Source organism: Sus scrofa, chromosome 1 (genome assembly GCF_000003025.6).
Source record: "Sus scrofa isolate TJ Tabasco breed Duroc chromosome 1, Sscrofa11.1, whole genome shotgun sequence".
Taxonomy (NCBI): domain Eukaryota; kingdom Metazoa; phylum Chordata; class Mammalia; order Artiodactyla; family Suidae; genus Sus; species Sus scrofa.
In genome coordinates, this window is record NC_010443.5 from 127,235,961 (window position 1) to 127,252,047 (window position 16,087).

Consider the following 16,087-nt stretch of genomic DNA (forward strand, 5'->3'; position numbering starts at 1 on the left):
CCGGTGTCACCCTGAGCTGGTAGGTCGCAGACATGGCTTGGATCCGGCGTTGCTGTGGCTCTGGTGTAGGCCGGCGGCTACAGCTCCAATTCGACCCCTAGCCTGGGAACCTCCATATGCTGTGGGAGCGACCCAAGAAATGGCAAAAAGACAAAAAATAAAAATAAACATAAAAGATTAGGATGGGGATGAAAAAAGAAACTGATTTAGTATTTATAGACCACCAATAACTGGAGGTTAGCAGTGACAGTAAAAACAAGACATTGGTTGATTGGAAGAAAGGAGTATATACAAGGATAAAAATAATTTTAGAACAGCCAACACCTACACTTTTTTGAAGGTAAAAGTGAAAACCTACCTAAAGAAACTGATAATTATAATCCAAGAGATGAAAGAAATGGAATCCAGAGTATAAATTACCGGAATACTTACCTTTTTTTCCCAGACTGGAGAGAATTTGAATAATAAAGCCTAACCATTAAAGTCTGAAGACCTCATTTCAATACTCTGAAATTTCATGGATTTCTGCCTACTCCATCCAAGAGAATTTTTCAGTCTATAGAATTCAGTATGTAGTATGCTTATAAATTTGCCGACCTGTTGCTCTTCTCAGAAGCTGCCTATATTAATGTGAAGGTGTAAATTATTAAAAAAGCACTTACCTGAGGGTCTCAATCTTCATGAAATAAGAAGTAAGATAGAGGCTGGTGACAATAAGGAAACTGGAGCTCAGGAGATTTTAATTTAAAATGACTTACTACAAATAATTTTAATATACAATATAAAAACTTATAATAATAATAACAGGAACACACAAAAAACAATGTGAAGATTACCAAGAAAGGGTCCAGAATGGAAGACATCTACTTATTCTACCTAAAAATTTTCACACTCTAGTATATCAACAGAAGTTGCATAGGACATAAGTTAATAATATAATAAACATATATAGTTATATATGTTAAGAAGTTAATATTATAATTCATAAGTTAATAACATAATTCCCAATACTCTGGTGAGAACAAAGACTATTCAGTACCGGGTCTAGTTCCAGTCTAGCTCTAAACTTTTTAAATTTAAACTTTGTATGGCTGTCCACCCAGTAAAACACCAACCCTAATAGCTACTTAAGCATACAAAATTTCATTTTTTTATTTCCTTTCAATATCAGTGAGGAAAATGACATAAGACTGTTGGCTTAGAACATATTTTTAGATTCTATCTTTTTGGCTAATTCATTAAGAATTCAAATTGTGTAGATAATTTTTGATTAAATATGTCCAAGTCACAAGTATGGCTCATATATGGTTCCAGAACCCATCCATCAGAACATTATCGTCACAAAAAAAGGCAGTAATAGCTGATCTTTAACTGCTTAATACAGAGCCCTATAGAGATAGTCGAAAAATATATGGTGACCATATATTTAAGTAATAATAAGTAGTTAGAGGAGGCCCCATTCTTTAAATAAAGAAATTGATAATGATCGGTGTGCACGGAATAAAAGATAAGGCAATAATACACCAAACCTAGCATTCTCCAGATCTGTCCATCTGTAAACGTAAGGCGGCCGGCCACATAGGCCAAATGTTTACAACTGCCAGCTCAGCAGCTGAGCTTGGAGAAAAGGCGGCATCCACACACAGGCCACTCTTGAGAACCAGAACTTAGAGCTAGTTTCGTCTGGAAGGGACCGGAAAATGTGGTGGTGATAAACTGGCTAAGGTCTAACAGAAATAGGGTTGTTAGCGGTAAGGGTAGCCTCCGAGGCTGCAATTCTGGAAGGCATAAGGCAACCGGGATCAGGCTAAACAACCCCACCACGAAGCTGAAAAAAATATATATATGGGAATTGAGGGGAGAGGACTGGTCCTTACCTTGTCATCCTCGCATCTTTTCCCGAGGCCCTCCCTGGCCTGCAGCCGGCTGCTGAGGCGGCCGTAGTCGGCCTCTTTCTGGTCAATCTGTTTCTTGTGCGAGTCCACCAAGAGCAGGAGGTCCGAATTGCGCTTCTCCAGGCGCCCGCGGGCTACCTCTGTGCGCTGGACCTGGCCCTGCAGCTCGGCCACTTCCTCCTGAAGCAGGACGTGGCGGGAGGAGATGCTCCAGTAGTTGAAGGCGAGGACAGCGATCACGACCAGCAGGACCACCAACACGAAGGAGGGCAGGCGGCCCGCCCGCCGGTTGGCCCCGAAACCGACCATGGAGCCGAAGCAGGCTGTGCCCGGGAGCCTCAGCGCCAACACCTGCAGGCAGAAGCTCAGGCCGCGGCTGCCGAGTTGCCTGGGGGACGCAGCCCCAGGGCCAGCTGAAGGAGGAGGCGGGCGGAATCGTCCGCCTGTAAGCCGGAGAAGGGGGCGGGGCCGCAAGCCGCTGGACCCTCCCCGCCCCCTCTCCTCAAATCCGGCCGACGCGCTTTCCCGAGGCTTTGAATTAGATTCTGCAACAGCTGGGCGGAACCGGAGAAGCAAGCCGCTGGCACCCGAGGTCCAACACCTCAGGGTTAGGAGGCGGGGAAAAGAGCCGGAAGGGGGTGGATTTAACTCGGGCCCCGCCCATTGTCTGAGTCCGGGTCGCCAAGGGGGCCATTTCCTAGTTTCCGCCAACACCCCCTCTTCTCGCGAGAAAGTGGGCTGCTCTCGATCTTCGCAGTCTTATCTCGCGAGGGTTATCCCTGTCAGGAAGAGTGTTGTATTTATTTTGGCGACTTGGGTTAGCTCGTGTACCTGAATCGGATCCCCTTCAGCTTTTACCTGCTCAATTCCCTTGCCCCGGGGTCTAGGAATGCCTATCCTGCTCTGTCCCTCGTGAGAGTTTTTTGTTTTTGAGGACATCTGAGGCAGCGACCGCTATGTAGGGAACACATAGGTGAGCTGCGGGCAGAAAGGGCGACTGGAAAGATTTTGTACTTGCTTCAGTAGATTTTCTCGCTTGTGCTAACAATGTGGAGGAAAAAATAACAACTAAAAAAAAAAATGCCATAAAATAGCGGTGCCCCGAACATTAAGGAGAAAAGCCAGAGAAACTAAGCTTTAGGACTAAAAGAGGGTGGTTCCAGCCCGCTTTCCAAGGTTACTGCCTCCACCAAGGGAAAGAATTCCAGAATTGTGTGAGCCCCTGTTCTTAAACTCACTGCTGCTTTTGCCTGGAGCTGGGCTTCCAAGTAGAAAGTCCAAAAGCTGCCCACAATGAATGATAACTTAACGCTGATACTGACAGCAAGCACGTTTTGGAGTTGATGTGATAGCTGTCTTACAAATTGTTTTTGCATGCTTAATCTCTTTATCTCTCAACAACACAGTTTTACAGATGAGGAATCCAACACACAAAAATATACCAGAAACTTTCTCAAAGTGCCATATCTTGTTTGAGACAAAACCAGTCTTGAGTCTGGTCACTGGTCTCTAACATCATTGCTGTTTGCATTACACCAGGCTGACTGCTGCTATATGTTCGCCATTAATTACAGTGATGCAGAAAAAGTAACCTCTTTTGCATATTTCTTGCATAAAAGTTTTAAAAGTTATTGATGCTATCCTGTTTAAGGAGAAAATGGAGTCCCTTTATTTTTCAGACCTCAGGATCAAGAACTTCCATAAGCATAAAACCCCCCAAACACAAAAACTTTGGTATTTTCATTTGAATCAGAGTGGTATGATGTTGAGGCAGGAAGATTTGTCATCTTTGAATAATTAGTATTCCCGTCCATTTCAAAAATAAAGTTACTTGCCTAATAGTCCTAGGGTAGCCTGGAAGAATTATTGCACCTTCAAAGAATGATGATTTCTCTCTCAGAGATACAGAAAAACACCACCAACATTATTAATATTTACTTCACATCAAACTTGAGCCCTTTGCTCTGGCATAAGATCTAAGAAATCTCAAGTCTCAAAAGACAAGCAGACTTTGGCAAAAAGGAGCAAGGCAAAAATGGGAAAACCCTGACTGTAATGGATCCACCTGTTCTTTCCTCAACTTCATAAGGAAGTTGGCCTTGCTTTGCTTAGCCAGCAGTTAAAAATTAACCTATAAAATGATGTTAACTGCTTAAGATGTTACTCTTTCCTAAAGCGTTTTTTATGGAATTCTGGCATGCAAAATATATTATTTACAAAACATTCACATATATTTTTTCATCAGACGCTTAAAGAACTATCTACTTAGTACTATTATTCCATTTTCCAGATATGGAAGTAACTTGCTCAAAATCATACATCTAATAAATGACGGGGTTGGAGTTCCCATCGTGGTTCAGTGGTTAACGAACCTGACTAGGAATGAGGTTGCGGGTTCAATACCTGGCCTTGCTCAGTGGGTTAAGGATCCAGAGTTGCCATGAGCTGTGGTGTAGGTCGCAGATGCAGCAGCTCGGATCTGGCATTGCTGTGGCTGTGGTATAGGCCAGCAGCTACAGCTCCAATTCAACCCCTAGCCTGGGAACCTCCATATGCCGTGGGTGTGGCCCTGGAAAAGACATTAAAAAAAAAAAAAAAAAAGCAGTGTTGAAGCTTGAAAAAAATTTTTTTGTTTTGATGGTTACCCCTTCAAGCTCTTCCCCCTAATGGAGATATCATGAAGACAGTGCATATGTGCCTTCATATAGATGCTTCTAGATTAGGCATTAAACAATTCGAGGTAAAGTCTATTCCTTAAGCCAAGTGATCAAGGTTAACAACAACATTGATAAGTCATGTTGATATGTACCCTTGATATGATGTAATGATAGTAGCACTCTGTGGTCTTCCCCAAACTCATAACCCTATTTAATCACGAGGAAAATATCAAACTAATCTCAGTTGAGGGATAGTTCTAGAAAATACCTGACCAATAATCCTACAGACTAACAGTCATAGAAAATAAGGAAAGTGAAAAACTTTCACAACCAAAAGAGGGTAATGTAGTTACCTAGATAGGACCCTAGAGTGGGTAAATGACAGGTGAAAACTGAGGAAATTTGAATAAACTATAGACCTATAATTAATAATGTTATGGAGTTCCCAGCATGGTGTGGTGGGTTAAGAATCCAACTGCAGCGGCTTGAGTCACTGCAGAGACACAGGTTTGACCCCCAGCCAGTGCAGTGGGTTAAGGACCCCAAGTTGCTGCAGTAGCAACATAGGTTGCAGCTGTGGCTCAGATTGAGTACCTGGCTGTGGAACTTGCATATGCCTTGGGTGTAGCCATAAAATTTTAAATAATAATAATAATGTTTCATTATTGGTTGATTGTCTCAAATGTGCCATGCTAATACAGGGTGTTAATATATGGGGAAAATGAGATGTAGGGTACATAGGAACTGTAGTATTTTTACAGATTTTTATATTTCTAAAGCCATTCTAAAATTTTTAAAATTAGTTTTAAAAATTTCCAGAGTTCCTATCGTGGCGCGGTGGTTAACGAATCTGACTAGGAACCATGAGGTTGCGGGTTCAGTCCCTGCCCTTGCTCAGTGGGTTAAGGATCCGGCGTTGCCGTGAGCTGTGATGTAGGTTGCAGACTCGGCGCAGATCCCACGTTGCTGTGGCTCTGGCAAAGGCTGGCAGCTGCAGCTCCGATTCGACCCCTAGCCTGGGAACCTCCATATGCTGCAGGAGCAGCCCAAGAAGTGGCAAAAAGACAAAAATAAAATAAAATAAATAAAAAGTTCCTATTTGGGGAGGTATCTTTTATGTTATCAAGTATAGATGTAAATATATTCATATCATTGGAAAGGCAGTATAAACTAAATAAATAATATTTTAAGATTTAATTGAAAGGAAAGCATCCATTCTAGAGCAGCAAGTGAGGTTAAATTATAGAAATTTATAACTTGTTTTTATATATCTAAAGGCAAAAATCATGTTTTTTTTTTCTCTCGTACAATCTTGACCTTTTCTTGAGCTAAAACAGTGTTCGGCATATGTTGTCTTTAGTAAACATTGACTTAAAATTTTTGATGTGCTGAAGTTTAGTAGAGTTTTTTCCTCAATATTTAGGACATCGAGTAGAACTAGGTTGGAGAAGGTGGCAGCTCATAGGAATAGGAAACATGCAAATTGTTAGGCAAGTTCTCTCCATTGCAAATGAAAAAAAAAAAGCTAAAATGGTTTAAGCAATATTTAAGTAAGAAATATGTTTGAGTGATACTAGGATAATTCACAGTACTACTGGAAGAGATTATTATAGATTATTTCTGTTTCTGCCCTCTGATTCACTTTATTCTCTCCTACACCAGATGGCCCTTTTCCTCGTAGACAGGAAATGTGGCCCCAACATCCCTAGGGAGACATCCTGCCAGTTCTATGATCTGAGAAGCAAGGCTTTTTTTTTTTTTTTTTTTTTTTTTTTCTAGCTAGTACAAAAATGACCAGGGAAGGATTCTGGTTGTCCAAACCTGATCATGTGCACAAAACTAGTAACTATTACTGTGGCCAGGTGGGTGAGGTATTATGATTGCTCCAGCATGGGACACTCCTTTTGTGGCCAGTGGGTTGCCAGATGCCAAGAAACAAAGTGTTGGATTGACCAAAACAAATCATGTTAGCTACTACTGAGATTTCTTTTTCCCGACATGTATTACTTCCATTCCAATTAAAAACAGTAAATGACTGAATAAAGTCATGGCATCCCAGGTTGGTTTCCACAGGAAATAAACTCTGAAATGGGGATTAGTAATAGGAAGGTTTTTTTAGGGAGTGTTCCTGGGGTCACCACCCACAGAAGGGAAGGAAAGGGAGGAAAACAGGATGGGCAGAGAGAGAAGCTGGGCTGCTATGAAGTCTCAATGAAAGCCTCAGCTACCACCACCTCTTCAAAGTTGTCATCATTTGGAGGGATCCAGGCCTTTATAACCCCACATCAAACAGGTTTTAGATAGCTAGGGGGAAAGGTATAGCAGGCTGTGTGCTAACTCTAGTCAATTAGTAACAATGCCTGGATTGCTGAACGTATGTATGTGTGCATGTATTTATTTGACTTACAATGTATTAGTTTCAAGTGTACAGCAAAGTAAATCAGTTAAATATATACACATTATTTTTCCCATATAGGTGATTACAGAATATTGAATAGATTTCCCTCTTCTGTATAGCAGGTCCTTGCCAGTTATCCGTTCTATACACGGTAGTGTGTATATGCCAATTCCATCCCCCCATTTTATCCCTCCCACTATGGTTTCCCCTTTGGTAGCCATAAGTTTGATTTTGAAATCTGTGCATCTGTTTCTGTTTTGTAAATAAACTCTTTTGTATCATTTTTATTGGATTCCACATGTAAGTGATAATATCGTATGATATTTGTCTTTGTCTGACTTACTTCCCTTAGTATGAGAATCTCTAGGCCCATTCATGTTGCTGCAAATGGCATTATTTTGTTCTTTTTATGGCTGAGTCATATTCCATTGTATATATGTACCACATCTTCTTCATCCATTCCTCTGTTGATGAACGTTTGGGTTGCTTCCATGTCTTGGCTATTTTGAATAGTTCTGTAATGAACATTGGCATGCATGTATCTTTTTGAATTATGGTTTCCTCCAGATAGATGCCCAAGCATGGGATTGCTGAATCATATGGTAGTTTTAAATTTACTTTTTTAAGGAACCTCTATACTGTCCTCCATGGTGGTTGCACCAGTTTACATTCCCATCAACAGTGTGGGAAGGTTCCCTTTACTCCACACCTTTTCCAGCATTTATTGTTTGTAGACTTTTTGATGATGGCCATGCTGACTGGTGTGAGGTGGTACCTCCTTGCAGTCTTGATTTGCATTTCTCTAATAATTAATTTTGCTGAGCATCTTTTCATGTGCTTTTTGGCCATCAGTATGTCTTTGGAGAAATGTCTGTTTAGATCTTCTGATCATTTTTTGATTTTTTTTTATATAAAGCTGCATGAGATATTTGTGTATTTTGGATATTAATTCCTTGTCAGGTGCTTCTTTTGCACATATTTTCTCCTAGTCCATAGTTGTCTTTTCATTTTTTTTATGGTTTCCTTAGCTGTGCAAAATGTTGGAAGTTTGATTCGATCCCATTTCTTTATTTTTGCTTTTGTTTCTGTTGCCTTGGGAGACTGACATAATAAAATGTTCACACAATTTATGTCAGAGAATGTTTGGCCTGTGTTCTCTTCTAGGAGTTTTATGGTATCATGTCCTATATTTAGGTCTTTAAACCATTGTGAGTTTATTTTTGAGTATGGTGTGAAAGAGTGCTTTAGTTTCACTGAGTTACATGAAGCCATCCAGCTTTACAGCACCACTTGTTGAAGACACTGTCTTTTCTCCATTGTATATGCTTACCTCCTTTGTTGTGGATTAATTGACTGTAGATGTGTGGGTTTATTTCTGGACCATTTATGTTCCATTGATCCATATATCGGTTTTGATGCCAATGTCATACTGTTTTGATTATTGTAGCTTTGTAGTATAATCCGAAGTCTGGAAGGGCGATGCCACCAGCTTGGTTCCTTTCCTCAGGATTGCTTTGACAATTCTGGGCTTTTTGTGGTTCCATATAAATTTTAGGATTATTTGTTCTAGTTCTGTGGAAAATGTTATGGGTATTTTGATAGGGATTGCATTAAAATCCATAGACTGGTTAGGTGAGTGTGGCCATTTCAATGATATTAATTCTCCCAATACAAGAACATGGGATTAAATGAAATTTTAAAATATTCACTCTTGTGGCATTATGTTACTGGAATCCTACTTTGTTCAAGGCTTTAAATCATGGTGTGTGAATTAATTAATTGACTAAGGAATTAATAAAAATCAATTGAGTGTCTACTGTGTGCCAGATAGGTAGCCAGGATTGCAGAGCATACAGCAGAGACAGAAAGGTCCTTCCAAAGCTTTCAGTCTTTTCTTCTTTACTAATACCTAACCAGGGAACTAGTCTGTTACCTCCTGTAAAACATTTTTGGCACCTCCCATGACTTGCTGCTCCCAAGCAGAACTGACCACTATCTTACTGTGTGTGCCTTCATGATGTTCATTAGGTTTCTATCATAGCACTTTATTTTGCTGTGACATATCTGCCTCTTACTAAACTTTTAGTAGTTGTTTTTCTGCAGGATCATAGTAACTGATAGTAGGGAGTACGCTGTGATTTTGTTTTGACCTCACATCATTACACTTTCTTTCTCTTCTCCAATGACAGCTTGCTTATTTCCTCCCAGTTTTGGATTTGTCTGAAACATTTTCTTGATACTCTTCCTAACCATTTGTGATTATTTTTTTAATATTATCAAATTATGGAATTTTAGAACAGGAAGGAAATTTAGAGATTGCCTAATCTAAAACTTCCATTTTATAAATGAAGATGAAAATCCAGAGAAGTAATGTGACTTACTCGAAATTATTCTCTTTCAAAGGTTAAAAACAGACCTAGGATCAGAATCCAAGTTTTTGTCAAGATTCAGCATAAATCCTCTCTCTCTGAAATCTTCCTCCAAGTTCCTGCTCAGCTCATGTCTGTCTTTTCTGAATTGTGCAGTAATGGTCTACAGATTGCATCACTTTGGAGATAATCATTTGGCCTTTCATTGTTACTCAACTATTTCACACTTGTGTATCTTGACTGACCAGAAAGCACAGATTTTGTCACTTTATTCTCTCTGATCTTAGCAGGTAGCACCGTGGCTAGTAGACACAATAGGAATTCAGTAAATATTTTTGACTATTTAATCACCACTTCTCATATATCTTTCCAAAATATAGTGAGTCTTGTTCATTAACATTTTGCTTCTATTTCTTTTGTAATTTTAAAAAACTGGACTTAGATTCTTGGCAACCAACAAAACGACGGTCATGCCTCTGCACAGTCTGCTGCAATGTATTTTTTTTCTGGACTTGGCAGAAAACCCAAGGTTTCTGCCCTATTTTTTTGTTTTCTGTACTGCAGCTCATCTAATCTTCTAGCTCTTGGTGGCTTTCTCTGCTAGACCTTGTTCTGTAGAATGACCCAATTTAATGTGTCCTTATTTAATGTTGTGGGACTTTATGTGGAGCTAATTTAAAGTGATGAACCTATAATTTTCCATACATGTATGTATGTATATATGTATTATTTATTTATTTATTTTTGGCTACACCCATGGCATGTGGAAATTTTGTGGCCAGGAATGGAACACACACCATAGCAGTGACAGTGCCAGGTCCTTTACCCACTGAGCCACCAGGGAACTCCCAAACCTGTATTTATTAATTTTGATTTCCTGATACAGTGCACTTGCAGTGATGTTAGTATGGCACTACAATAAATCCTCTTGCAGGAGGATTTATTCAGGCAGGAGACACAGCCGTGAGCAGGGCCAGTCATGTGTCATATAGTGCCCTTTAAGCAGATCCTCATTTATCCACTGTCTGTGCTTTAAGTATAAGCTAAACCCCCTTTTTTTTTTAACCTGCATAATTATTCACTGGATCTGTTTGTTTCTGCATGCTGTTTGTGTTGTTTTTGCAGTGCAACCCCCTCATCTATATCAAGGAAACACAATGATGGATTGAACTCACTTCACTGTTCCTACTCAGGTACTGTGTTTTGATTTGTCAGTATCTTGGAGAAGCAGCACATTGCATCCCAAGACAGAACAGAAGCCAGTGTTTGCAAAAGACCATATTTTCCAGCAGAATAGTATAGTAACTTTGAAATACTAATATGTTTTGAAATCTGTCTCTGAATACTTTCTTGTTAGCATTATACCAGTTTATTTTGGCATCTGGGCATAATTAGGATTATTTAAACTACCCACTACTGTTATTCCACATAGTATTGGAAGTACTAGCCACAGCGATCAGACAAACAAAAGAAATAAAAGGTATCCAAATTGGAAGAGAAGAGGTAAAATTGTCCCTGTATGCAGATGACATGATACTATACATAAAAAACCCTAAGGACTCCACACAAAAACTACTTGAACTGATCAACATATTCAGAAAAGTAGCACGATCTAAGCTTAACATCCAGAAATTAATTGCATTTTGGTATACTAACAATGAAATATTAGAAAAGGAATACAGAAATACAATACCTTTGAAAAGTGCACCGCAAAAAATCAAATATCTGGGAATAAATCTGACCAAGGAGGTGAAAGATTTATATACTAAGAACTGTAACACATTAGTCAAGGAAATTAAAGAGGATTCAAAGAAATGGAAATTAAAGAGAATTCAAAGAAATTCCATGCTCCTGGATTTGAAAAATTAACATTGTAAAAATGAAAAAAAAAAAAAAAGCTCCCGTCATGGCATAGTGGAAACGAATCCTACTAGGAACTATGAGTTTGCAGGTTTGATCCCTGGCCTTGCTCAGTGTGTTAAGTATCCAATGTTGCTGTGAGCTGTGGTGTAGGTCAAAAACACAGCTTGGATCTAGTGTTGCTGTGGCTCTGGCTTAGGCCAGCAGCTATAGCTCTGATTAGACCCCTAGCCTTGGAACCTCCGTATGCCACGGGTGCAGCCCTAAAAAGACAAAAGACAAAAAAAAAAATTGTAAAAATGCCCATACTACCCAAAGCAATCTACCGATTCAATGCAATCCCTATCAAATTACCCTGACATTTTTCACAGAACTAGAACAAACAATCCCAAAATTTATATGGAACCACAAAAGACCCAGAATTGCCAAAGCAATCCTGAAGAACAAAAACCAAGCAGGAAGCTTCAGGCAACATTACAAAGCCACAATAATCAAGACAGTGTGGGGAGTTCCTGTCGTGGTGCTGCAGAAATGAATCCAACTAGGAACCATGAGGTTATGGGTTTGATCCCTGGCCTTGCTCAGTGGGTTAAGGATCTGGCATTGTCATGAGCTGTGGTATAGGTTGCAGACGCGGCTTGGATCCAGCATTGCTATGGCTGTGGTGTAGGCCGGCAGCTGTAGCTCCAATTTAACCCCTAGCCTGGGAACCTCCATATGCCATGGGTGTGTTCCTAAAAAGCAAAGGAAAAAAGACAGTGTGGTACTGGTACCAAAAGAGATATACAGACCAATGGAACAGAATAGAGAACCCAGAAATAAACCCAGATGATTATGGTCAATCTTCAACAAAGGAGGCAAGAATATAAAGTGGGGAAAAGACAGTTGTTTCATTAAGTGGTGCTGGGAAAACTGGATAGCTGCGTGTAAATCAATGTAACTGGAACACACCCTCACACCATGTGCAAAAATAAACTCAAAATGGCTTAAAGACTTAAACATAGACAAGGTACCATCAAACTCCTAGAAGAGAACATAAGCAAAACATTCTCTGCTATCGACCTTACAAATGTTTTCTCAGGTCAGTCTCCCAAGGCAACAGAAATAAAAGAAAAAATAGGGAGTTCCCATCGTGACTCAGTGGCTAATGAATCTGACTAGGAACCATGAGGTTTCAGGTTCAATCCCTGGCCTTGCTCAGTGGGTTGAGGATCCGGCGTTGCTGTGAGCTGTGGTGTAGGTTGCAGACATGCCTCATATCCCACATTGCTGTGGCTCTGGTGTAGCTGGTGGCTACAGCTCCGATTCAACCCCTAGCCTGGGAACCTCCATATGCCATGGGAGCGGCCCAAAGAAATAGCAAAAAGACAAAAAAAAAAAAAAAAAAGACAATTTACAGAATGGGAGAAAATAGTTTCAAACAATGTAATTGACAAGGGCTTAATATCTAAAGTATTATACAACTCAAAAGCAAAAAAGCAAAAAAAAAAAAAAAAAAAAAAAGCAAAAAAGCGGAGTTCCTGTGGTGGCGCAGTGGTTAACAAATCCGACTAGGAACCATGAGGTTGCGGGTTCGGTCCCTGCCCTTGCTCAGTGGGTTAACGATCTGGCGTTGCCGTGAGCTGTGGTGTAGGTTGCAGACGCGGCTCGGATCCCGCGTTGCTGTGGCTCTGGCGTAGGCCGGTGGCTACAGCTCCGATTCGACCCCTAGCCTGGGAACCTCCATATGCCGCAGGAGCGGCCCAAGATACAGCAAAAAGACAAAAAAAAAAAAAAAAAAAAGAAAAAAAGAAAAAAAGCCAGCAACCCTATTGAAAAATGGGCAAAAGACCTGAATAGACATTTCTCCAAAGATATACACATGGCCAACAAGCACATGAAAAAATGCTCAACATCACTGATTATTAGAGAAATGCACATTAAAACTATGATGATGTACCACCTCATGCCAGTCAGAATGGCCATCATTAATAAATCCACAAATAACAAGTGCTGGAGGGGCTGTGGAGAAAAGGGAACCCTCCTGCACTGTTGGTGGGAATGTAAATTGGTACAACCACTATGGAAAACAGTATGGAGGTTCCTCAGAAACTATATACAGAACTACCATATGACCCAGCAATCCCACTCTTGGGCATATATCCAGACAAAACTTTCCTTGAAAAAGACACATGCACCCATATGTTCATTTCATCACTATTCACAATAGTGAAGACATGGAAACAACCTAAATGTCCATTGACGGATGAATGGATTAAGAAGATGTGGTATATATACACAATGGAATGCTACTCGGCTGTAAAAAAGAACAAAAACAATGCCATTTGCAGTAACATGGATGGAACTAGAGACTGTCATACTAAGTGAAGTAAGTCAGAAAAAGAAAGATAAATACCATATGATATCACTTATATCTGGAATCTAATATATGGCACAAATGAACCTTTCCACAGAAAAGAAAATCATGGAAAACCACAACAGACTTGTGGTTGCCAAGGGGGAGGGGGATGGAATGAGATGGACTGGGAATTTGGGGTTAATAGATGTAAACTATCACCTTTGGAATGGATAAGCAATGAGTATAGTATAGTTTCCTGCTGTATAGCACTGGGAACTATATTTAGTCACTTAAGATGGAGCAGGATAATGTGAGAAAAAGGAATGTTTATATGTATGTGTGACTGGGACACCTTGCTGTACAGTAGAAAATTGACAGAACACTGTAAACCAGGTATAATGGAAAAAAATAAAAATCTTTAAATTAAAAAAAGGATTACTTAAAATATATATATATTAGGAGTTCCCTGGTAGCCTAGTGGATTAAGGATCTGGCATTGCCATTGCTGTGGCTCGGGTCATTGCTGTGGCTGGGTTTGATCCCTGACCCGGGAAATTCTGTTTGCCATGAGTGCAGGAAAAAAAAAAAAAAAAAAAAAAAGGTGTTTCAGAGAAAATTTATTCATTTCTGTAGCCAAATAACTGGTATGTGACTAGATTATACCCTGGGCACACTGTGCTATTTCATGCCCTCAATCCTTAAATGCACTCACTTCTCATTCTCTTTCCTTGAAAGCACTCCCTTCTCATTCACTAACTGTGATCCTATCTGAATGTCTCTTCTCTAAAGATTTCTTCTTTTTGCTTCATTACACCTAACTTACCTATCTGATACTACAATTATTTTACCTATATCACAGCTTTTAGTTTACATATTTATCATCCTGTTAGACTGTGAGATCTATAAAGATGAGAACTTTGTCCCATTTATCTTTCCATCGTCTAGTGTTATGGCTCCCATATATTATGTTTTTTCTAAAATTTTATTGGAATATAATCAGTTAATAATGTTGTTTGAAGTGTACAGCAACGTGAAACAGTTATACATATACATATATCCATTCTTTTTCAGATTCTTTTCTCATATAGGTGATTACAGAATATTGAATAGATTTCCCTCTTCTGTATAGCAGGTCCTTGCCAGTTATCCGTTCTATACACGGTAGTGTGTATATGCCAATTCCATCCCCCCATTTTATCCCTCCCACTATGGTTTCCCCTTTGGTAGCCATAAGTTTGATTTTGAAATCTGTGCATCTGTTTCTGTTTTGTAAATAAACTCTTTTGTATCATTTTTATTGGATTCCACATGTAAGTGATAATATCGTATGATATTTGTCTTTGTCTGACTTACTTCCCTTAGTATGAGAATCTCTAGGCCCATTCATGTTGCTGCAAATGGCATTATTTTGTTCTTTTTATGGCTGAGTCATATTCCATTGTATATATGTACCACATCTTCTTCATCCATTCCTCTGTTGATGAACGTTTGGGTTGCTTCCATGTCTTGGCTATTTTGAATAGTTCTGTAATGAACATTGGCATGCATGTATTTTTTGTTTTTGGTCTTTTTTTTTTTTTTTGCTATTTCTTGGGCCGTTCCCGCGGCATATGGAGGTTCCCAGGCTAGGGGTTGAATCGGAGGTGTAGCCACCAGCCTACGCCAGAGCCACAGCAATGTGGGATCTGAGGCATGTCTGCAACCTACACCACAGCTCACGGTAATGCCGGATCGTTAACCCACTGAGCAAGGGCAAGGACCGAACCCGCAACCTCATGGTTCCTAGTTGGATTCGTTAACCACTGCGCCACGACGGGAACTCCTGTATCTTTTTGAATTATGGTTTCCTCCAGATAGATGCCCAAGCATGGGATTGCTGAATCATATGGTAGTTTTAAATTTACTTTTTTAAGGAACCTCTATACTGTCCTCCATGGTGGTTGCACCAGTTTACATTCCCATCAACAGTGTGGGAAGGTTCCCTTTACTCCACACCTTTTCCAGCATTTATTGTTTGTAGACTTTTTGATGATGGCCATGCTGACTGGTGTGAGGTGGTACCTCCTTGCAGTCTTGATTTGCATTTCTCTAATAATTAGGTGTTTTTTTGTTTGTTCGTTTGTTTGTTTTTTGTCTTTTTGCCATTTCTTGGGCCGCTCCTGCGGCATATGGAGGTTCCCAGGCTAAGGGTCCAATTGGAGCTGTAGCTGCCAACCTACGCCATAGCCACAGCAACTCGGGATCCGAGCCGCATCTGTAAACTACACCACAGCTCACGGCAACGCCGGATCCTTAACCCACTGAGCAAGGCCAAGGATCAAACCCGAAACCTCATGGTTCCCGGTCGGATTTGCCAACCACTGAGCTGCAATGGGAACTCCTCTAATAATTAGTTTTGCCGAGCATCTTTTCATGTGCTTTTTGGCCATCAGTATGTCTTTGGAGAAATGTCTGTTTAGATCTTCTGACCATTTTTTGATTGGGTTTTTTTTTTTTATATAAGCTGCATCTTTTGCATGTATTTTCTCCTAGTCTGTAGTTGTCTTTTTATTTTGTCTATGGTTTCCTTT

At 40.0% G+C, this 16,087-nt stretch overlaps 1 protein-coding gene across 2 annotated transcripts in view; it reads right to left on the reverse strand.

The window, feature by feature from the left end:
* The window catches only part of CASC4 (cancer susceptibility 4), a 106,102-nt gene extending 103,574 nt beyond the window's left edge, over positions 1-2,528 (reverse strand). For both annotated transcript variants that reach the window (XM_013993061.2, XM_021096541.1), the window contains exon 1: positions 1,878-2,528. In XM_013993061.2, the coding sequence (XP_013848515.2) occupies positions 1,878-2,204 (327 nt within the window). In that variant the 5' untranslated portion in view covers positions 2,205-2,528. The remainder of the gene's footprint in view (positions 1-1,877) is intronic.